Raw genomic sequence first — 24,223 nt, 5'->3', positions numbered from 1 at the left:
GCATACAGAGAGCAATAAACAACACCTTCTGGTGAGGATGTGGGGAAAAAGATACCCTCCTCTACTGTTCGTGGGTGTGAAGTTAGTATAGCCACCATGGAATCAGTATAGGGAGTGCTCAGACCGCTAATAAGTGATCTGCCCTATGGCTCAGCTATTCCACTCCTGGGAATATGTCCAAATGAAATGAAATCTACATATGAAAGCAACCTACAACTTTGTAACAGCACAATTCAAAATGGCTAATTTTCTGTAATTTTTAATGATATTTCTGTACTTTTTTTTTCTCAGTGGTTGCAATAATGTACATTCCTATCAACACTTTGTAACAGTTCCCTTTTCTCTACATCCTTACCAGCATTTTTCATTTTATTGTTGTGACAGAGAGAGAGAAAGGTTTTCATCCACTGGTTCACTTCCCATAGGGCCACAATTGTCAGGCTGGGCAGCCTGTGGCTAGGAGCCAAAAGCTTCACCTGGGCCTCTAATGTGAATGTAAGGGTCCAAGTAGCTGGGCCATCCACTGCTTTCTTAGGTACATTAGCAGGGAATTGGATCATATGTAGAATAGCCAGACCTCAAACCAGCACCCGTAAGGGTTACTTGCATTGTAATCTACCTGCTGTGCCAGACCACCAATCCCATTATTTGTTGCCTTTTGGTCATAGGCTTTCTAACGGGTGAAGTGATATCTCATTGTCTTTAAAGTGTCTCGGTATTTTTCAAGGAAAGATGCGTGGCTCTAGAACTACTCATATAGTTAGTTGTGAGCAGTCAGGTGAAAGGGAGGTATGCCTTAAATGTTAACTATAATATTGAGATTTTGTCAAATAGTGAAGTAGAAGAAGCTAAAGAGAAACAGATTGTTGGCAGTAGGTTAAACAATGTAATGTGTTATTTTTATTTGAAAATATGAAGGACTCTGAAAGTTTATAGAAAAATGGAATAGAAATATGTTTATTTTGGTGCCAAAATGCAAAATTCAAGCATAATTTTTTTCACAACATGTATTTTCTAAGAGTTTTGAATATCCTTATTTTACTCTGATTCTGGAAGCTTTAAATTTGATTACCAATTACTGTTTTGTGCATGAAATATTGTATGTGGGAGAATGTTTTATGTTTTAAATTGTATCTCTGGATTGTATCTCATTATTTCTGCCCATTTTTATGTGACTAACAGAACATTAACAAAGGAATTTTTCTTATGCATACATATACTGATACATGAGTTAAATCAGTGTAAATTAAGTATGTTATAAAGTTAATGAATTTTATAAGAACACATTATGAAATATTGCTGACTTATTTGGTAGCCAAGAGTAGGGAAAAACATTGTTTCAAAAGCAGTGTTTGTATTTAGAAATGGATTTAATATAGAGTTTTCATTCATTCAATAAAAATTTTTGACATGGCTATCAAGTTCTGGAAGTGAGATACATTAGAGTATAAAAACACATGAAATGCCTCCTTTCAAGATCTTTATGTTCTAATAGGGATATATGATGATAAATAAAAATGTCTTAATAAATACACTGGTACCATTGTTTGCAGAAATAAAATACAGTAAGTGATAAAAGCTGCAGAGAAAATAAGACAGAATTTTCATGTTGTGAGAGAGAAGGAGAAATTGTTCTGCTTTTATTATATTAGGTATCACTTTTGGAGTATATTTGAACTATCTTGTTACTTTCAAATTAAAGACAATTAAATCATAGTTTGACAACATCTAGAAGTGACTGTGCATTTGCCTTCCAGAATATGATTCAGCAGAACAAAGTTCCATCATGTGCGTGCATGACAATGTTTTTTTCCATGCCCCCTTAATGTTACAACAATTAGTGAAGTTTAGTTGTAAATAATTGACAAGACATCCAATGACTTTGATATAACAGTCTCTTAGTCTGGCTTTGAAAGAGATGCATGTTTTATATCATGTACACAACTTTATGACTAATGTCCTTTTAAGTAATTTGTACCCTTTAGGCCTCTACCTACCAGGGGTCATTTTAGCCTGCTCTGTTTTATTCTGAAATCATCAAAGATGAAGACTTCTATAAATGATTTTCTTAATTTTCTCGTCCTTCATGTCCTGGTATAAGATGAACCCTTTTAAAGGAAGAGTCAGTCTTAAAGGAGATGTATTTCCTGATGTTTGCCTTTTCTCCCTTAAATAGGTTCACTTTTCCCCCCAAACTTGAAACTCCCCATTGCTTGGAAGGAATGCAGGGCACTTGATTCAGTACAGGAGCCTGGATTGGTCTAGTCACACTTTCAGGGCATGACCGGGAAGAATGACCACTTTCAAAATTAGACTTTTACCACAAAGGATTAAAAACATTCTTGGGAATTTTATTTACGGTATTTCAATAAAAATTCAAATTATGTTTTATGCTCTAGATTTAAAGATTTATTTTTATTGGAAAGACAAATGTACAGAGAGGAGAAACAGAAAAATCTTCCATTTGCTGGTTCACTAACCAAATGACTCCATTGGCTGGAGCTGAGCTGATCCAAAGCAGGAGCCAGCAACCTGTTCCAGATCTCCCATGGAGGTGCTTTGGGCCATCCTCCCCTGCTTTCCCAGGTTATAAGCAGAGAGCTGTGTAGGAAGTGGAGCAGCTGGGGATATGAACAAGTGCCCAGATGGGGTGCTAGCACTTGCAGTTTGGGGACTTAGCCATTGAGCAGTCATACCAGTCCCTTGATGCATTTATCTTAAGTGGCTTGGAAAAGAGACAATAGATTAGAAATCAGCAAAAATAAGAAATGTCCCAATTTTTCAATTAAGATTTAAAAGCATTACTTGTCCACATTTGGCTTATTAACTCAGCATACATAATATCTTTGATTTAAAAAAAAAAAAAGCCTCTTCTCGTTAATATCCCAATGGTTTTACAGTCACATTGTTTCAGTATGGGCTGAAATGTAAAAGTGGATGTCTTGCATTGTTTTTCTGCACTAGATGCTGTTTATTTGATTGTTTCAGTGTTGACTTGAATTGTGAGTTTATTATTTTTAAATCCCTGCTGATTCATTCTCATTCCATTTAGGTGTGTCATCTCAAAACATACCTATTTTCTCTTGTGCAGAAACTTGAATGGAATTATTGTTGTGCCCTCAACCTTTGTATAAATATTCAGTACTTCTTGAAATGCTGGTTAGGCATGGACTTCATTTCTCTTACACTGTGGGAGGACCCCGACAAGCTGCCTATGGTTCTGCTACTCAGCCAAGCATTCCCCTACATCTGATAAATATTAGAAATCAAAATTCAGTGACAATGTGTACATTGAGACATGTAAGCTTTCACTTTGAAATAACTATAATTCTGAGCCTACTTTTTAATAACATTATCTTGATCCCTTTAATGTTTATGGAAAGGCTTGTGGAACCTGGAAATTTGGATATGTATTACTCTGTTTTCAAGTTTTGTTTATTTATTCATTTATTTATTTGACAGAATTACAGAGAAAGGGAGAGGCAGAAAAAGGGATGGAGAGAGAACTGGAGTTACTTTCTTTCATCTGCTGATTCACTCTCTAGGTGGCCCCAGTGGCTCAGGCCTAAAGCTGGGGCTAGGACGAGTTTAATCCAGGTCTCCCACATGGATGTTATAGGGCCAAACCTTTAGCCAATCATTCACTGCTTTTTCCCAGGCCATTACAGGGAACTAGATCAAAAGTGAAGCAGCTGGGACTTGGTCTGGCCATTAAATGGAATGCAGAGTCACAGGAAGTAGCTTTACCCACTATACTGCAATGTAGACCCTGTGTGCTGAGTTGAAAAAAAGAGACCAAAAAATTCTAAAGAATGTTACCTGGACACTGTCTTAAGGAGCTAGGTCTTTTACGATCTCCACAATGTTGTATATTAGATAAAGCGAATGTTTATCTGATTTAGAGAATGCATTTACAGCCTGTCTTTTCAAAATTTAGATTATAGAAAAATATAATTTACTGTTTTACTGTTTGAAAAAATCATGCAAAACAGGGGTCATTTTTGACCTTTGATTTTGAAATGGCAGTTGTAGTCTCATTAGTTAATTACTTTAAACTTGCCTTTTGATCCCAACTGTACATGTGAAATTGTGGAGTCATTTTCTCTGACTCTGATTTCAAAAGATTCAGAGATAGAAAATCAATATCTGATCATACATCGAAACAGTTGATGCCAGAATTAAAGTCTTACCCTCCTTACATAAGTGGTATTTATTCCACAACATCATTTCTCCTCCGTGTTGGGGTGCTTGTTCTCCTCTATTCAATTTTTAGCTGTGGTTGTGCCATTCATTCTCATATCTATAAAGAAATCACATGTATGTGTATGTGTGTATGTTTATGTGTGTATGTGTATGTGTAGTATTTGTGAAAGAAACGGGGATAAAAGAATCATTCACTTCACTGTGGATTATCTGAGGAGAATAACAGGGATCCTGAACTGGGGATTATTCTTTGTTGACTTAGAGTTTGAAGTCTCCTATAGATATTTCTGGAAGTTAGTTGGAATTGTTATTTACTAAAGCAGCATGCCTACCTGACTGAGTGAAAAACTATTTTGTGGACTATGACTTGAAAACCTCAGCTAAATCTTCTTCTGTATTGGGAGTGACTTCACTTTGACTCTATAGTACATGAGCCTATGGCAGGAATTTTAACTTTGAACAACGTTTTAAATAAAACAAAGCGTATTTTGGGCTTTGCAGATCTGTTTTATGCTACAGACTTTTCCTATGAAATTCACATACTTGCAAACATGCCAAATTTTTATGTTATCTCCCAGTGTTTTCTCTTGTTTTTTATTCTCATTTAAAAAGTCCAAGAGCTCTTGTACTTTGCCTCAGGGGTGTTTGGAGACTTGGTAGAAAGTTGAAGTTTTCTATAAGGCATTTCTTTCCCTGTTAGTCCTTAGAGACTAAATCTGAGGAGCTTGTTGGGTTTAAGTCTTTGACAAAAAGAGGAGACAGATTGCCTCTGGCAGAAAAAGAAAGATGAAATTTTCCTCAGACTTTAAAGACTTGAAACAATTGTATATCCATATACCCCGCTCAAAAGAACCTTAAGCTGAATCTCACATTTTATAAAAATCATAATTTAAAATGCATTATGGACTTAAGGTACATATAAAACATGTACTTTTAGGAAAACAAACAAAAATTTTCAGACAAAAAACAAATCATATAGTTCTTCAATTCAACATTAAAACCATGTTCACTGAGCCTGACGTCTAGTGACTTAAGTCCTCGCCTTGCATGCACCTGGACCCCATATGGATGCTGGTTGCTATTCCAATTGCTACACTTCCCTTCCAGCTCTCTGCTTGCAGCCTGAGAAAGCAGTCAGGAATGACTTAAAGCTTTGGGACCCTGTACCCATGCGGGAGACAGCTCAGCTTCGGCCATTGTGGCCACTAGGGGAGTGAACCAGCGGACACTCTGTCTCTCCTTCTCTCTGTAAATCTGACTTTCCAGTAAAAATAGCAATCTTTTTTTTAAAAAAAATGTTTACTAAAGAAAACTGGTGAAAAGTTTTTTGATCAAAATGATAAATTTTGCTCTTTAGGAATCCTCTTGAAAGGGATAAAAGGAACAACAGACTACACTAGGAGAAGAACTTCAAAATCATATCTGAAAAAAAACTAATAATGTTTAAAATGTGGAAAGTATTCTCCAAGCTCAACATTAAAATACAGATAATTCAACTAGAAACTAGTGAGACATGAAAAGCCATTCACCGAAGAGGACACACAAAGTGTTACGTGAGCATGTAGAAGTATGTTCACTATCGTTTCCTATCATGTAAAAGAAATTAAGACCATAATCATAGCACTGCATACTTTATCACAATGACAAAATGTTGAAAACCAAATTGTGTTAATGAGAAAATGGATCACTCATTTGTTATCCATAAAATATTAGTCACAATAGAAAACATTTTGCTACTCTTCTAAAACAAGGCATGCACTATCATGTACGTACAAATTACTCTTCTGTGCATATGATTTAAGGAAATGAAAACTGTATTCACACTGTAGTATGAATAGAAACCATAAATATTCAGGATAGAATAAAATTTTTTCAAATAGCTGATACCTGGGATCTATCTAGATATCCATAGTACAGGTTTTTACTCAGCGATAACAAGGAATGGCTTCCAAAATATAAAGAAAGCTTCATTCAGTCATCAGGCAATATGTTGATAAACAGCATCAATCTAAAAAGGTTGCTTTTACTGTGTGGTTCTATTTTTACAACATTTTTGAAATGACAAAACTTTGAAGGACAAAGTAGAGGTTGTTTAAAAGGTCAGTATGGGGGATCCTTACAGTTTAGGGTCTATCTTGTGATGGTACAATCATGCACTTAGCAAGATAAAACTTGGATGAAATTGGATGAAACTTAATACACACATGCATTTTTAAATTTACAATGAATTTGGAAGTTATAGAGGGAGAGATCTTCCATCCAGTGGTTTACTTCCTAAATTGGCCAAGCTTTAGTCAGGATCGCAGAGCTTCAGCCAGGTCTCTGATGTAGTGGCAGGAACCCATGTGCCTGGGCTGTGCTCTGCTGTTCCCAGAAAGATTAGCAGGAAGCCAGGTATTGAAGTGGGGCTGCCAACACTTAGGCATTGCTCTGACATGGGATGCTAGCTTAAAGGGCTGTGCAGTATAACATGGACTCCCAGATTTTACTTTGTGTATGATGAAAATGAGGCATAAAGAAATCCAGCTACTTGCACAGGTGAACGTGAGAAAGTGTCATCTTCAGAAAGGTGATCAAATGTGAAAATAATTACTGACTTAGTCCCCTGGGAAGAATTGTGAGCTCATAACTGATGCACCTGGAACAGGTCCCTGTGACAGGGCTCACATGAGGAAAAACATTTATCTGAAGAGGACAAGGGTTTCTTTACAGTGTCAGATCATTTGTGAAGAATATGTCTGCAATTGTGTAGTAAATTCCATTGATAAAAAAATTCCATTAATCAAAATTGTGTATCCTATAAAAATTTACTATAAATATATACTGAACTGCTAGGCCACAAAGAGCTATCAGGATTTGTGCTTTTATAAATGTGCTAATACTAATCTTTTTTTGAGCCTTGGACTCTGATGATGAACCTATTTAACTGTCAGAGTGCCTACTTGTTTTTTTAACCAAAAAATAAGTGATTTAACAATTGAGATACAGTTTAAATTGTGTTTTAAAGCTCTCAATGCAGAATTAGCCAACTGTACTTATTGCAATGGGCATTATTATAATAGTTATGAGTAGTGGAACTGATGATTTACTTGAAAGAATTTGTGCTTAGGAGAAGCTTAGAGGGTCCCTTGAGGCAATTTTATGTGGTCAGTTTGAAATATGAGTTTGTTAATGAAATGTGTTTTACATGAGGAGATAATGTGCTCTGCAGACATAACTTAGAGCTAGAAGCCTGGAGTTTTTCTAAGTGCTATTGAACGGTCTCGTTTTGTTAGTCATTCAGTGTACATACTAGTTTTTAAAAATCATAGTCAATGAAATTATAGTGAGCTTGATTTTTTCTTATTTATAAGGTAGATTATTATTTTTTTTAAGAAAATGTGGTTTAAATATGCAATCAATGTGCAGTTTAACTTTTTTTTTCTCAATAGCTTATAACACTGATTTGGGAAATATTCTTTGAGAGAGATTCTTGAGTAAACCAAATTACATGTACATTTATTTTTATATCCATACCTTTCCTTGAGTTTTATTCCTTGAGTACCATTGCTTTCATTTGCATTAAAACTCTGTGATCATTGGCTCAAAAGATATTGTTACCTTAAAGATCATCATTCAGTTATATGAGTTATCTTAGATTTATTTATTCAAAAGGCAGAGAGATAGAAAGAGACATAGATGCTTTTCATGTACTGGTTCACTCCTCAAATGCCCAAATCATCCAGAGCTGTGCAAAACCAGGTCTCTTGAGTGAGTGACAGGAATGGCAATATTAGAACAACAATTGCTGTCTCACAGGATATGTATTAGCAGGGTTCTGAAGTCTGTAGCAGAGCTAGGGACTTGGATTGAAGTATTCTTATGTGAGATGTGTGTATTCCTCGTAGTGTCAGCCTGCCTTTAGTTGTATAAATTTAAGGATAGTAGTATCATTTGATAAACTTGTTGGACTTTAAAATAGCTGTCTTGCTGCATTCTAGAGGTGCAATATAGGAAAGCAGTGTAACTCCTTGGAAGAGTTTTATTCTTCTAAGTGAATTGGCTTCTAAATAAGTGAGTATGACTAGTGTCTTTTATGTAGACTGAGATTCACATTGTTACACATTTTGACACTGTGTTGCCAATTTTTATTCTGAAATAGGCCACGATGATTTGATAAGTAGCCATTGACATACTGTATATGCTATGTATTTATTTGGGAGAACCTCAAAATAATAGTGTAGATGTTGGAATCATCACCAACTAATTGAAACAAGTCATTAGATGCTGCATCTTGCAATGAAACATTGAAAAATAGTGAAAGAAAAAAATCCAAAACAAAAACCTATTCAGGATAAAGCTAAAAATGTTTTAGTTAGGAAGGAGGGGCCAACTTTCTTACTGACTTTACATTTGGGTTTTAAAATTTTAACTAAAAACACATTTTAAAAACTACGTTATGAAAGAAAAATATCTGAATGATAATTTTTCATATATTAAAATACAAATATGTTAAAATCTACAAATATATTTATGACAATTATAATGTAAGAGCCAAAACAATTCAAAAGATACATGTCATGAAAGAATAAACTATTTAAATAATTCTTCATATACTGAATTATAAATATATAAAGATCTATATATTCATGATATTTATCATAAAAGCTGTTTTTTTTTTAAAAGATTTATTTTTTTAAATTTTTATTGGAAAGGCAGATATACAGAGAGGAGAGACAGAGAGGAAGATCTTCCATCCAATGATTCACTCCCCAAGTGAGCGCAACGGGCCGACGCTATGCTGATCTGAAGCCAGGACTCTTCCGGGTCTCCCATGTGGGTGCAGGGTCCCAAAGCTTTGGGCCGAAAAGCTGTTTCTTTTAAAGCCTGTAGTGGAAATGCTGGGTTATAAGGAGAGAGAGAGAGAGAGAGAGAGAGAGAGAGAGAGAGAGAGAGAGAGATCTTCCATTTGTGGATTCATTCCTTAAAGAGCTACACCAGCCAGAGCTGAACCAGGAGCTTGGAACTCCATTCAAATTTCCCCTAGGCGCAGGGGACTCCAAGACTTCAGTCATCTGCTGATTTCCTAAAGCATGCATAGGGATCTGGATAGGAAGTTGCACTTTGAACTGACACTCTTATTGGATGCCCATGTTGCAGGCAGCAGCTTCAACTTTGTCACAACACAAGCCCCACGTTTTATTTTTAGACTTAAATTTTCTATGATTTCTCTTTTGTAATTAATAATTTATTGTTCAAGAACATTCTTCATATTTAAGTACATTTCTTCCAATATTCATTTTTATAAAAGACTTATAAAGGATTTATTGTGCAGTAAAAGTGTATCATTTACATTCCTGTACCATGTTTTAAAAAGATAATTGTTTAGTTGAAAAGGATAATGACAGAGAGGGAAAGCAAGAGAGGCTCAAAGAGATATGTTCTATCCCCTGCTTTACTCCCCAGATATATCTGCAATAGCTGGGGCTGGACCAAGCCAAGGTCAGGAGTCTAGAACTCCATCTGGGGTTTTTCATGTAGGTGGCAGGAACCTGAACACTTGGGAATATCATCTCACAGGCACCTTAAAATGGAGCTGGATGAGGAGCTCCGAAGTTTGTGTTTGAACCAGAAACTCTGGCATTGAATGTGGCTGTCCCAAGTGGTGGGGTTGTATGTTCCTACGTTGATCAACATGTATGATGTTGGCTGTTTGGAGCTTGCTTTTAATATTCTGCTTTTGTGTATATTTGGAAAGTTCTATAGTAAAAATAGTTACAATAAGAAGAAACATCTAAGTAATAGGAGAAAAGGAAGATGAAAGTGGTATCAGAAATCTATCAAGACAGTTTACACAATATTAAAAAAAAAAGTATGTCATTTGACATTTGATTTGGTAACAGGAAGGTCATTTGATGGCCATAACAAAATGTGTTTCAATGTAGAAGTGGATCTGGAAGCACAGTTTAAGTGCTGTGAGAAGTGATGGGTAGTGATAGTGAGTTAGAAAAAGGGAAAGAAGGCAGGACAAACTTGTGTGTGTTCAAGTGCTAAGATGGATCCACCAAGAAACAGTGAATACTCTGGAAAGAAACAGAACATGTGTATATGCTTCAGTTTACTTAAAACATTCTCAAATCGTTGGAATAAATTTGTGTGATCTCTAGAAATTTATAATAAGTTCTAGTGTGAAAAATTTAAAATTTGGCGTATTTAGTATATATCCAAAGAAATTCCTCTTTTATGACTTTTGTGTTGATGTTTATGTTTTGATATGTTGTAGATTTTAAACTACAAATTACTGTACTTAAGAACTGTTCTTGTGTTTCTTTAGTATGTTATAAATATCTAAAGCAAAATTTAGAGCCACAGATAATTTTATCTGTTTTGAATTAATAATGTATTTTATTATGCTTAAAGTTGATAACTACTTTCACAGACCTAAGTTAGGTGAGTAAGGCTGAAATCAATTCTTTGGTAGGGAGGAGATGAGGAGAGACAGACATAGGGAGAATGAATGGGATTAGAGGGAGAAAATGATAAGAAGAGGATAGGCTTAAACCAAGTTTTATTCATGATGTACTTAAGCTTATTGTTAGTACTATTTTGGTTATTTTGAGCTATAATGTTTCCTGCCAAAAAGTTTTGATTTATTTATCCAGAGGTTTTCCTATTGATTTTTGTCTTTTGCATAGCTTGAAATAAGTCTTGAGAATGAAACAGATTAATCTCAAAACTGGCCTGTTTTGTTTGAACAGAACTGTTCATTATGAAGGTGGTGCCGTATCTGTTCACGCAAGGTCGCTTTGGAGACTAGAGACTCTCAGGGTTGCGTAAGTACAACTTCTAAATACAACCTACTGCTTCTGTGTACACATACCTGTGGCAGAGGGATCATGACCTTTGCTTCCGTGTGAGATGACCATGTTAACAACTAGGACAAACAAATGAACATTTGATAGTCATAGTTTTTTTTCCCTTTTCGTCTCCCCTGCTTAGATTTATCTTGGATCACCAGGTGGTAAATCCGAGAAACATGCAGCAGTGTTGTGCAGTTTGCTTATGCCGATAGCCTCTTCTGTTTTTGTACTATCGTTATATTCAGTATCATACAGAACTTGGTGAAGAGTGCTGTGAGAACATGGTGATGTAAGGTTTATAAACAGGACAAATATTTAAAAGCTTGTCACACATTTCACATTTCAGAGTTTAATGTTGTAATGGTGAGTTTAAAATGGAACTTGAATATAAAGGATAGGACAAGAAATCATTAATGGCATTCACTGTCTTCACCTACAAATACTTTGATAATGGAATAAGACATATAAACTTTAATAAGAGATACTGCATGTTCATTATAACAAAAGACCATAGCACTGTATATGCTTGCATTTTTTTTTTTTTTTGGTGAAATACATGAACTGTAGAGATTGCCTTCTAATTTCTTTGGAGAAATGCAGAATTTTTTCTAACATTATTATTTTGAACTATTTTAAACATAATTAAAATTTCTGTCAGGTTATTTTTCTTATTGGTAATTATCTAAAAAGCAGTATTTTCAATGTGTTTTTTTCCCCTATTTTCTTATACTTTGAAGACATTGATTTAGGATTGTAGGCTCCATGGGTTGAAGAGGGAAGCTGTCCTCCTGGAATAGCTGTATTTATAGACTTTTAGTCAAGATGATTGCCGCTGTAATGAGTAAAATAGTGCCCTTGTTGGTTTTGCTAACATATTCTGTGAAAATAATTTGGAAAGATTTGTACTTCCTTATTATCAAGTTGACAGATATCATTTTAAAAAGATGGATAGACTATAGTTTTCAGTGTATTATAAATATGAGTTGATTAAGCCTTATCTGTAACACTTAGAACCAAAATACCAATGCTTTCAAGATTTTTTAAGTGTTTGAGAAAACATGCCCAGTTTTATATCTAATCCAAAAATATGAAAACTGAAATGCTTCAGTAACAAACTTTTCGATATTGTATCATTTAATGAAATTTACTTTTGTTGCTTTTATAAAACAGATTGTGTTTTAAGATGCATAAATATGCCTGTCTTTCATGACTGTGGGTTTAAGAAAATGAATTCTGGGCATATTTTTAGATGTATTTCAATTGATAGTTTTAATGTAGAGTTACATTTATTAGAAAATACTTTTCCTACTTAATTCCAGTGAGAAGTTATAAGAATACTAAAAATGGGTTATCTTGTAGTTCCTGCAATAGGAGCTTCATTATATTCTATGTCATTTAAATTCTGCTTCTTTGAATAACATATCTACAAAATTGAAGGTTAACACATATACCACAAAGAATGACCCAGTATCCACCATTCCATTTGAAATAATTTCAAGTAAATTTAGACAAACAAGGTGACTCACCATTTGGAAAAATAGGTAAATAGTTCCTTCCTTATATAAAGGAAATTAATATTAATTGCGTGTCATGGTTGTTTACTAATAATATATTTATCATAGGAGAATTTTGAAAACCTTGTTTTTTACAAAACCTAAGTGGCATTGACATGCTGTTGTTAGCAGACATTTGTTTTAATATTAATATGTTATTATCAGGGTTTACCATATTTTTCATTAATTTAGTTGTAGAATTTTCCATTAAATTGTGCTTTCAGAATTAGAGAAGGAAAGACAGAAAGATATTCCATCTGCTCATTCACTATCCATATTGCCTCAGTGGCCAAAGTTAGGTCAATCCAAATCTGGGAGCCCAGGGCTTGTTTTGTGATCTCTGTGTAAACACAGGGATCCAAGGATTTGGTCTTCCTCCAGTGCTTTCCCAGGACATTAACAGGAAGCTGGATCGAAAGTAGAATAAACCCCACATGGGATGCCAGCCTCCATTTAATTGAATATATAATTAAAGACTTGTAACATGAACTTAATTATGATAAAATTCTAATTCTGGTATCATATTAAAATCTAAGGCAAACAATACTGAAATGATTTATTGTTTCTTAAGACCAGTATTTAAGTTTTCTTGGTTTATAGACTACAAAAAATACAAGTTAATTGATAATAAAGTAAATTTGGTAAATAGTAAGAACATAGTTTGATTTATTACTTTTGGATAAAAATCTTCCACTATGTATTTAGAAGTTATACTGTTTGTTTTATTTTCTGATTGCTGTTAACATGGGAAACTTTACAATATGTGCTCTTTTTAGAATGCAAGCATTTTTCTCTGAAAAAATGCTCCTTTTCCTTGACTATTTTTTTAATATAAAATTTGACATCACTATTGTCCTTTTAAATCAATTTTCATGGCAAATTTCCCACCTATGGGTTCTTATTTCTTTCTGAATGATTTGATTTTAAGCATGCAAACTAACATTGCAGAGTTCCGTTAAAGCAGCAGGCCATGCCTACTGGAATTGCCGTCATTGCACTTTATTTGAGAACACAGTTTCTGTATGCAATACTCCCATTTGACAAAGAACTCTGTGCAACCCAAGAACAGCCTGTTTGATTTTTCTTTTCTGAAAGTCATTCTGAAGAGCAGATTTTTAATGATCATAGCTTCAATTTTTATCCTTTCTTGGCAACCATATTGCATAATATAATGCATTTTTTTCCTGTTGACCGTTAAAATTTTTTTTTGTTTATAGGTTTTTAATAGTATCATTGGTCTACAATTTAAAACACAGGGATAAATTTCTTTTGAGAAGTCAGTATGTTTTAAATATATACTTCAGTTACATACATGCACCTAGTTAGTTGTATTAGTCATTTACCATATTACTATTTAAATCTCTATAAATATACCCAAAGTTTTTAACTAGTAAGTTCTAAATTACTGTTTCAAGTTGAACTTTTTATATCTGTAAATAATGATTACAAATTGACTTGAGACAGAATGTCCTAGTTATCTTTACATAGATTAGTCTGTAGTGTGAATAGTATTGCATTTAAAATGAGAAGACCTTGAGTTTGATTCAGTTCTGTTTATCTTTGATTGAGTCACATGAGGTATTATTGAATTATTCTGAATTATCGTTTTTCAGATTGTTCAGTGAAGTTTATATCACCAATATGATATGGTTTTTGATACCATCAAATAAAACAATGTGTCCAAAACACCATGTTCTTTGCCTGGCTCAGACATTTAATTCTTACTTCTAAGAGTATGCATGTTGTTTTGACTAGGCCACTGCAACAACCAGTTCGTGTGTAGGCTAATATTGGTGATGGACTGAGTGGAAACCTGCACTGGCTGGTACACACAGGAGTCAGGTCTGGGGTCAATTCAGATAAGGTTTCTTTGGGGAGTTTCCCCAACTGGACAGCTGAATTTAAAACTCATGGGGAAAATCACAGAATCTGTGGTCTGATTGTAAAGTGCATGTGTCAAAACTGGGACTCCTCAGTTGCTGAAGACTGTATAACATCCCAGATGCATATGGGAAGACACAACAGATCATTAAGGCTGCAGAGAATATCTAGTATCATGGAGGGCAGAACAAATTGGGCAACTCTCCCAGTTCAGCTTTGATAGCAAGTATGTGAGTGGAGACTGTAAGGTGAACTATGTTAGCTAATGGAGTTTGGAAGGATTTCTACAACCTTGGAGCAACGAACTCAACATCTCAGAAGTAGCAAAATCACTTCATCAGTACTTCAGTACATCAGGAACCCTGTGATGACATCGAGTAGCCATCCCCCATCCCTGAGTACTGATGTGGTTAGGCGCTGGGAGCAGCTCTCTCCCTTTCTTTTCCCTCTTTTCCAGATACAGGAACACAAAAATAAATAAATAAATAAAAGAAAACAATTGTTTCCACTACTTTCCCCCATTTCCTTGACCCTTCCCACCCTAATCAGTGGTCAACGTGAGCATATATCTTTGTTACCAATGTAAACATCATCAAAAATAGATGTAATATGATAAAAAGAGTGTGCTTGTTGTTAAATTAAGTCCAATTATTTTTTCTTTTTAATTTCTTTTTTAGGTGGAGTGGAAGCCACATAAGATGGGGCCAGCCATTCCGACTTCGCCATGTCACAACAGGAAAATATCTGAGTCTCATGGAAGACAAAAATCTTCTCCTCATGGACAAAGAAAAAGCTGATGTAAAATCAACAGCATTTACATTCCGATCTTCCAAGGTAAGTAGTGAAAGATCAGTTTGGGTTCGCTGTAATGGTATCAGTATCACATTTCCTTTGAGACTAGAAATAAACAAATGATTTTTACATGGTACAGGAATTTTTCAGTTCCCAGTTAACTTCCATTCATTCCTTTCTGGTGAGATAAGTTTCCACAACCGGTGTAACCTGCCCTGGCATTGCACTTGTCCTGTAGTTCTTCTACATCCAGCTCCTCTCTGTTTTGTTAGATGTTAGCAGTACTTTTGTTACAGACTTGTGATGCTGAATATAACCTTACAGAGATAAAGCATATTCGGATCTTTCTCACAGACACTTTTTTAAAAAAAAGATTTATTTATTTATTGGAAAGTCGGATATACAGACAGGAGCAGAGACAGAGAGGAAGATCTTCCGTCCAATGATTCACTCCCCAAGTGAGCTAACGGCCGGTGCTATGCCGATCCAAGCCAGGATCCAGGAACTTCTTCTGGGTATCCCACATGGGTGCAGGGTCCCAAGGCTTTGGGCCGTCTTCCACTGCTTTCCCAGGACACAAGCAGGGAGCTGGATGGGAAGTGGAGCTACTGGGATCAGAACTGGCTCCCCTATGGGATCCTAGTGCGTTCAAGGCGAGGACTTTAGCCGCTAGGCCACACCCCCAGGCCCCACAGACACTTTTGTACATACCCTTTCACCCACAGATTTTTCTCAACTCCAATGAATCATTTATTATAGTTACATATTTCTATATTTAAAAGAGTGAAGATTGTGGAACTTGAGTGTGATGATAGACATGGTGTTCAACTGCTGAGTTACATTTTAGGCAAACTTGTAAGCTCCAATTAAAAAAGGCATACTTTTGATGTGTGTTTCCAAGCTTAGTTATCATCATTTGGTATACACACCTTCAGCATACTATGTAGAGCTCATTTTTTAAAAATGTATTTTTCACTAGTGAGAACTCTAGGGATTTAATCTTTCTGTTTTATTTGATTTCAGTCTGGATATATGATAGCAGTGCTAATTAGTGAGAAAAGGATAACATTTCTATGTATAACATATCAAAGCAAGATCAGATTTGGCTTAGGAGATCTGTAATACCATACCTCTGTTTTTTTTTAAACATTTTGGATTAGATTCCAGTTTTATTTTTTCCATAAAAATGTAAACTAGGTAAAATTTCCTCAAGTTTTATTAAAATCTATCATTTCCTTTTAAGAAGATCAATTTTCTATATGATTAGTTGAGTTTTATTGACCTTAAAATGGTATTCTGTAACTCATTGGACTGGCAAATAATCACAAATATTTATTAAACTTTAGATATTTTTCACAAAACTCATATGTTCATAGGTATTAGAGATGGCCAACTATGTGGTATCTGCATAAATGTTCATGGTTCAGACTTTTGCATCAAGTGAAGCAAATAGCATCAATCATTCTAACTATAAACATGAGTTTTTCAAACTGTTCATAATTTATTTCATAGACACTATAGAAATAAGAAAACATGTCATTTAGATGAATAATTATAACAGGGTTTGGTCAGCTATGGCCATTTAAAATTCTTTTAGGCTTCTAATGCCATATGATTTGTTCTGATTTTTGGAAACAGTTTATATTTTTTCAAAGAACACAGAAAAATGTGTAGGAGTAAGAAATCTAGTTGTAAAATATCAATATTTTGTTGAATTTTCTTCAGGATCTTTTTACTATGTAAATAAAAATGTATTTACATTTGTATGTTCAGTGTAGCTTTCTGTCTGGCTATTTCTTTCTTTTTTTTCTTTTTTTTTTTTTTTGTTATGTAGCATTATTGGCACTGTTTCCTAGGCTTTGGGATTCCCCCAACCCTTCCCCGTGCTCCCCCACCCCCTGTGGTGGATTCCTGCACCTTGTTGTAGAATTACAGATCAAATTAAGCCCAGATTCTTTCTTTGCAAACATATACCAAGCATAGAGTCCAGCGTCTTATTATCCAGATAAATTCAACAGTTTCTTGGGGAGACCATCTCTGGTCTATAGATAGAGCTGGCAGAATATCATCCCAATCAATTGAAAGCCCCAGCACAACATCAACAACAGTTTCCAACATTATGGAATTAATTGACATGGTTATTGAATAATCAATATGTTAAAACCATGCAATTTCTTAACCACGTCCTGTGAGTACTTCATTGACATTTCATTTTTTGTTTATACACAGAACTGACTGCTATACACCATAAAGTGGCTGTAGGGTACTATTCAGCTGTCTTGTGTCTATTTTCATTTTAGTATTTAGCAGTTTATAGTGTTGAGGCATAATTTTGCTGAACTTGGCAGATTTTAGGATAGTTTAAACTGGCTTATAACTCTAACAAGGCATTAGTCAACAGATGAGGTGCAGAACAGTTTTAGGAGGGGAGTGCAGAGAAATCTTCAATACCTTAGTGAGGCGTACTAATCTTTGTGTCCTATCTAGTAAGGTATATGTGGATCTACACTGACCATTTCCTGTCTGGTTGCTCCATGCCCCCCCACCCCACAAAAAATTAGAACAGATAGAGAAATACAAGGAAAGTATAGAACCAGACAGGAAATGGTCAGCATGGATCCACATGTATCTGGCTAATTCTTTGACAATATATAATAGGTATTTTTCCATTATGTATATGATGGTGTCATGTATCTAAAAGTGTGCAGTGTTATTTATTTGAATTTTACCCATTATGGTGCATTTTGGTTGTTTTTATTTTTAAATGAAGAGTTATAGAGCGAATGATGGGTATGGGGATTTCCTCAGTCTTCTTGTTCACTTTTCAAATTGCCACAGCAACCAGTGCTGGACAAGGGCAAAGCCAGGAGCCAGAAGCTTCTTCTAGTCTGCCATGTGGATGCAGGCACTAAGCACATATTCCACTGCTTTCCCAGGTACAATAACAAGAAGCTGGGTCAGAAGTGGAGCAGCTGGGATGTAAGCATGTCCCCATATGGGATGCTAGCATTATAAGCAGTGGCTTAACCCAACATGCTACAGTGTCAGATCCTGTGTTGTTTTATAGTAATATTAATTATATGTTAATATTTATGTATGTATGTCTGTATACATATAAAAGCAAACTATTATAAATGTTGATGAAATCAAAATAGTGTGTCCTGGATGCCTTTCTGTCTCAGTGATGCTGTGGAATACACAGAATGGGGAAAGAAATGCCTGACTGATTCTATGAGTTAACTGGAAATGCCCAGGAAAGACATCCAGTGTAGGCTTTTAGTCTCTGTGGAGGAACCACACAAAGCTTGTGGTATGCAATGGATATGCTTGTGAAGATTTCTGTCCAGATATTTGCTATATGAGAGAGACTCCCCACACGGTTGCTTTAGTGTACCTCCAAGTGGGGATTGAGCGGGGTCACATTGGTTCTGCATCTGTAGTTGAAAAGCCAGTTGATCTCACTGTGAAGCTATTGCCTAGGGACTTCTACCTTAAGCTGACTAAGCAGAAAGATGAGAATTTGCTAGTTTGTCCATTTATAGCACCTCAGTACTGAAAAAAAAAAAACAATTCAGAAAAGAAGCAACAGCCATCTGCAGATAGAATACCTTTTCTTTTTTTTATTATTATTTTTTTATTGGAAAGGCGGATATACAGAGAGGAGAGACAGAGAGGAAGATCTTCCGTCTGATGATTCACTCCCCAAGTGAGCGCAACAGTCGATGCTATGCCGATACGAAGCCAGGAGCCTCTTCCGGGTCTCCCACGCAGGTGCAGGTTCCCAAAGCTTTGGGCCGTCCTCGACTGCTTTCCCGGGCCACAGGCAGGGAGCTGGAAGGGAAGCGGGGCTGCTGGGATAGAACCGGCGCCCATATGGGATCCCGGGCATGCAAGGCGAGGACCTTTAACCACTGTGCCACTGCGCCGGGCCCTAGAATACCTTTTCAAGTAGAAAAGTTGGTGCCTATAATAATGGTGTTCAGTTTTCTGACAGTGAGGTAGAAAAATGAAAAGAAACAGCTTACTACCAAAATGTTTTCCAAAATAAATCCCAAAGAAGTTGAAAAATATGAACATGTATTTCTCAATGGAAAGCATTGCACAGGTTTTACAAATAGTATAATAAAAGAAGCAACTGTGTTAACCTACATCAAACTAAGATGCTTCTGCACAGTAAAGGAAATGATCAACAAAGTGAAGAAGCAACCAACAGAATGGGAGAAAATCGTTGCATACTACACAACTGAAAGAGGACTAATATCCAAGAATTATAAAGAGCTTCAGAAACCAGTGACAGCAAAACAAATGACCCTGTGAAGAAATGCGTAAAGGAAATGAACATCTTTCAAAAGCACAGATTCACATGGCTAACAGACATGAAAGAAAGCTTAGGCTCCCCAGCTGTCAGGGAAATACAAGTGAAAACCACATTGAGGTTCCACCTAACTCCAGTGAGGTTGGCTTCCATTCAGAACTCTACTAACAATACCTGCTGGCATGTTTGTGGGGAGAAAAGGTACCCTCCCCACCTTTGGTGGGAGTTTAGGCTAGTACAACCACTGTGGAAGTCAGTATGGAGACTCCTATAAGAACTGAAAATTAACCTGATATATGGCTCAGTTATCTTGCTTTTTGGAATATATCCAAAGGAAATGAATTCTGCATATGAGGAAGGGATCTTTAATCCTGTATTTACAGCAGCACTATCTACAATAGCAAAGACATGGAAACAATTCAGCTGCCCATCCAAAGAGCAATGGATAAAGAAACTGTGGTACATCTATTCCATGAAGGACTACTCAACCACGAAAAAGAATCAAGTTTTACTATTTGCAAACAGATGGTCCGAACTAGAGACCATTATGCCCTGTGAAACAAATCAATCCCCAAAGGACAAGTATGATATATTCTGACGAAGACAACCTTCGTGCAAATAGAAGATCAATAATTCTTTCAGTACTGTTTGTGCTACATCTGATGAGTTTTTATATTTTTGCTATTATTTTCATTCATTCAAAAAACTTTTTTTCTTATTTCCTCATTGACTCATAGGTCACACTGTAGTATTGTTTGCTTTGAGAAGGTTTTTGATTTTCTTTTTTATTTCTTTACCAACATATTGTTCATTCAGTGGCATGTTATTTAACTTCATATTTATCATACAAATGTATCATGTAAATTTTCTGTTTTTCTCTGTTGTTGATCTTGCTTTATGGCTTTCATTTAATGGGATATGTACTAATTGTGTAATAGAGGCTATCATATCCAAATGTGAGGATAACAATGCAGTATGCATTTCTACTTCCAAATCAAAGAGGGACTCAAAATAACACTGTTGCAAATATCTTGACAATGGGATTCTGGGCTCTCTGCCATTGCCCATATCTACAACGTCAGAATACACTTAAATCGCAGAATGATGGACTTATGATTCTTTATGAAGGACTATACTATTGTAATGATATAAGGGGTATCGTTGGAATGGTCATTTGGGAAAAGGGGAAGGGAAATATCAAAGCTGATAAAAAATTTTAAAAAAGGGTGAAGGAAATGACCAGACATTTTTTGAAAGGAACGAATTCAAATTGCTAATAGACATATGCAAAAAAATGTTCAGGTTCCCTAGCTGTTAGGGAAATGGCAAAAAAATCACATTGATGTTGTGAGATTGCAAGAGTGATGAAGAGAATGTCAAAATAGCATAAACCAATTTTATGATGAAGTTTTTTTTAAAAGATTTATTTATTTTTATTGGAAAGGCACATCTACAGAGAGGAGGATCTTCTGTCTGATGGTTCACTCTCCAAGGGGCCACAAGCGGCTGGAGCTGATCCAGCAATTCAAAGTTGCTTCTGGGTCTCCCACGCGGGTACAGGGTCCCAAGGCATTAGGCTGTCCTTGACTGCTTTCCCAGGTCACAGGCAGGGTGCTGGATAGGAGTCAGGGCTTCAGGGGTTAGAATCTGCACCCATATGGGAATCTGGTGCATTCAAGGCAATATCTTTCACCGCTAGGCCAGTGCACCAGGCCCCTGAAGTTTTTAGCATATTATGTTTATTGGAGTTACTTACTTGTTTTGTATAGAAAATGTTGAAGAATTTTAAGTTTCCTAATGAAAATAAGAGTAATAGTATATAATTGATGATTTTGCAGATGGTATCTGAGTACATTTCATGTACTATATCATTTAATACTCGTGCAACCTTATCAAGTTTACAGGAAATTTTTACATCTTTATTATGCAGTAATGGAAACTGAGGAATAGAAAAGTTATTTAACAGATCCAGTCTTTGGACCTAAATAGGAAAAATAGGACCTTCTTTAATAAGCTTCAGTTCTAACAGCAATGAAGACATATTGCTCATCTGAGATCATCTATTGTAGTTGTTCAATAATTAATTACATGATTAATGTTTTAAGAATTAAAGAAGTTAAAGTGGTAGAATCTTCTATTCAGAGTTAATTTGAAAATTAATGTTTGCAGTAAAGTTCTTTCAAAGGGTATTAGTAACAATACAAAATGATGCATTTTATAAAAACAGAAATTAATGATAGGAATTGTTTTTATGCTGATTTGTATAAACATTTTAGTTTAATTATTTTATTTATTTGAAAGCCAGAGAGAGAGAGATTATGATAGATAGGTTAATAGAAAGAAAGGAAGGTAAGTAGGTAAAAAGAGGGAGGCAAGGTAAGAGATCGTTGATCTGCTGGTTCATTCCTCAGACGCCTGCGATAGTTGCCCCCTGTTAAGCCTTTGTGTGTGTGTGTATAGAAAATTAGAAGTTTGCATTTGTTCACAGAAAAATGCAATTTGGAGAAAAATAAGTTGTTTTATCACTTTAATTACATCTTTACTAGAAAATTTACCATATTTTAATTTTCAATTAGTCTTTAAAAGACTCATCATGAATTATAAATATAATTTTAAGAACATTATGATATTTTCTTCTAATGGCAGTATGCATGAACGTGACCTCAAGGCAACCTTCTGTGGTTAATAAAAGATTTCTCAGAGTTCAAACAAAAAAAAAAACAGAGCGTGTTAGAGATATACCTGTGTTAAATGATTTATTACAGAGGTTTGCTTTACGAATTTAGGTGGGTCAAGTGAGCCTGATGATGACTCTGTGGAGTGCCAAGGATGATTCTGAGCAGGCCAGACTCCTTGGCTTTGGGCTGCATTTGTTATCCACAGGGAGTTAGGAAGATAAAATCACAGGGAGGAGGAAACCCCAGGGATATTGGTAAATAAGGTCAATTTTCTGGTAAAATGTAATGAAAGTGATATAGATAGATTTTATGTATAAATATTTATACATTTTAAAAATATATTTTATAAGTAAAAGCAGTATATATAAAAGTAATAATCTCTTGCTCGGGGTAACCTTAATTATTTTAAAAGGGCTCACTTGTCTGTTGCCTCCCAACCAGGGTAATCTCCCAGTTGATTTAATCAAAGGCAATTAATAGGGTCTTAATTATATTTGCAAAATCCTTGCCATATAGTAACCTAATTATACTCTTGCTGACCCTGTCCATGCTCAAGGGGAGGTGATTGTGCGGGGTGTTTAGGCTATACCTAAGGCTCTGGGACTTTGTTTCTCTCTTGCTAATGGGTTTCCCAAAAATGCTGCTCACGTGAGAAACTCTTTAGAGCCTTTCTCTTTACAAATTCATTCACTGCAGTGTCTGCATGTGAGATTTCTGACAACAGGAATAAAGAGAGCAATTTCCTTTTTGCATCTCTATCCTAACTGGACTAATCTTGGCTTTCTCTGTCAGCTTCAGTAATCTCTGTGGTGTGTCACTGTCACTGTTTCACAATAAAGGCACTACAAAGGAGCACATTTTTGGAAAAAATCCTTATTAATTTTTAGTTTTTCTTAACTTTATAATGTACCTTAAGTTGATTAAGCTACTACACCATATATAAGGCCTGATGCTGTTGCATAACAAGGTTAAAATTCTGTCACTCTAGCATCCCATATGGTCCCTGTCTGATGTCCTGGCTGTTCCACTTCTGATCCAGCTCCCTGCTTATGTCCTTGGGACAGCAGCAGAATATGGCCCAATTGTTTGTGCCCTTCACCAATGCAGGAGATGTGGAAGAAGCTCCTGGCATGAAATTGACCGAGCTCCAACTGTTGAGGCCATTTGGTGCATGAACCCTGAATTGGAAAATCTCCCTTTTTGTTCTCTTTGTAATTTTGCCTTTAAAATAAGAAAAATAAACCAGTCTTTAAAAAGAGAAAAACCACAAATAGACAACCAAGCAAAACTATCTTCCAAGTATGAAAGCCTTTACTTTCTTCCATTTAGTCATGTGACTAATAATTTTGATAGATTTTTAAATGATTTAAGTTAATGCTAGAAGAATTTATCTTAACTGCTTGGTCCCTATAGTTAGAATATAATCCTATGTGTGCCAGTGCAGTGGTATAACAGGCTAATACTTTGCTTGTTGAAACTAGCATCCCATATGGGCAGCAGTTTCTGTCTCAACTGCTCTACTTCTAAACCAGCTTCCTGCTTTTGATCTGGGAAAGTAGCACCCACACGAGAGACCTGGAAGAAGCTCCTGGCTCCCAGCTATGGACCAGCGCAGCTCTGGCCATTGTAGCTATTTGGGGAATGAGCCAGTGGATGGAAGATCTGTCTCTCCCTCTCTAACTCTGGCTTTCCAAGTAAACTAAATCTGAAAAAGAAACAAACAAAGAAAAAGGAATTCAATCCTATGGGGCTAGTTTTGCTTTCCTGATGAGTCTTATTTGTTGTACCTGATGCCTATATGGCACTTAACAAGGCTCTTGTCTTTCAGATGGTTTTATCTTCACATTAAAATCAGTTTGGTGTGCTTAATATCAGACTGTCACTTAAAAAGTTTTAGGTCAATCTTTTTTTACTTCTGGAACCATTTTAATATCTACTTGAAAATTAGATTCTTCAAGAACT

At 35.6% G+C, this 24,223-nt stretch overlaps 1 protein-coding gene across 1 annotated transcript in view; it reads left to right on the top strand.

The window, feature by feature from the left end:
- RYR2 (ryanodine receptor 2) overlaps nt 1-24,223 on the top strand; it is a 603,900-nt gene that overhangs the window by 267,264 nt on the left and 312,413 nt on the right. Inside the window, exons 11-12 of the mRNA XM_040967818.1 lie at nt 10,941-11,015; nt 15,154-15,310. Of these exons, the coding sequence (XP_040823752.1) occupies nt 10,941-11,015; nt 15,154-15,310 (232 nt within the window). The remainder of the gene's footprint in view (nt 1-10,940; nt 11,016-15,153; nt 15,311-24,223) is intronic.

The sequence above is a fragment of the Ochotona curzoniae genome, unplaced genomic scaffold (genome assembly GCF_017591425.1).
Source record: "Ochotona curzoniae isolate NIBS_2020 unplaced genomic scaffold, NIBS_Ocur_1.0 scaffold_4683, whole genome shotgun sequence".
NCBI lineage: Eukaryota > Metazoa > Chordata > Mammalia > Lagomorpha > Ochotonidae > Ochotona > Ochotona curzoniae.
The sequence above is the reverse complement of the archived record's forward strand: the minus strand, read 5'-3'. Positions and strand labels throughout refer to the sequence as shown.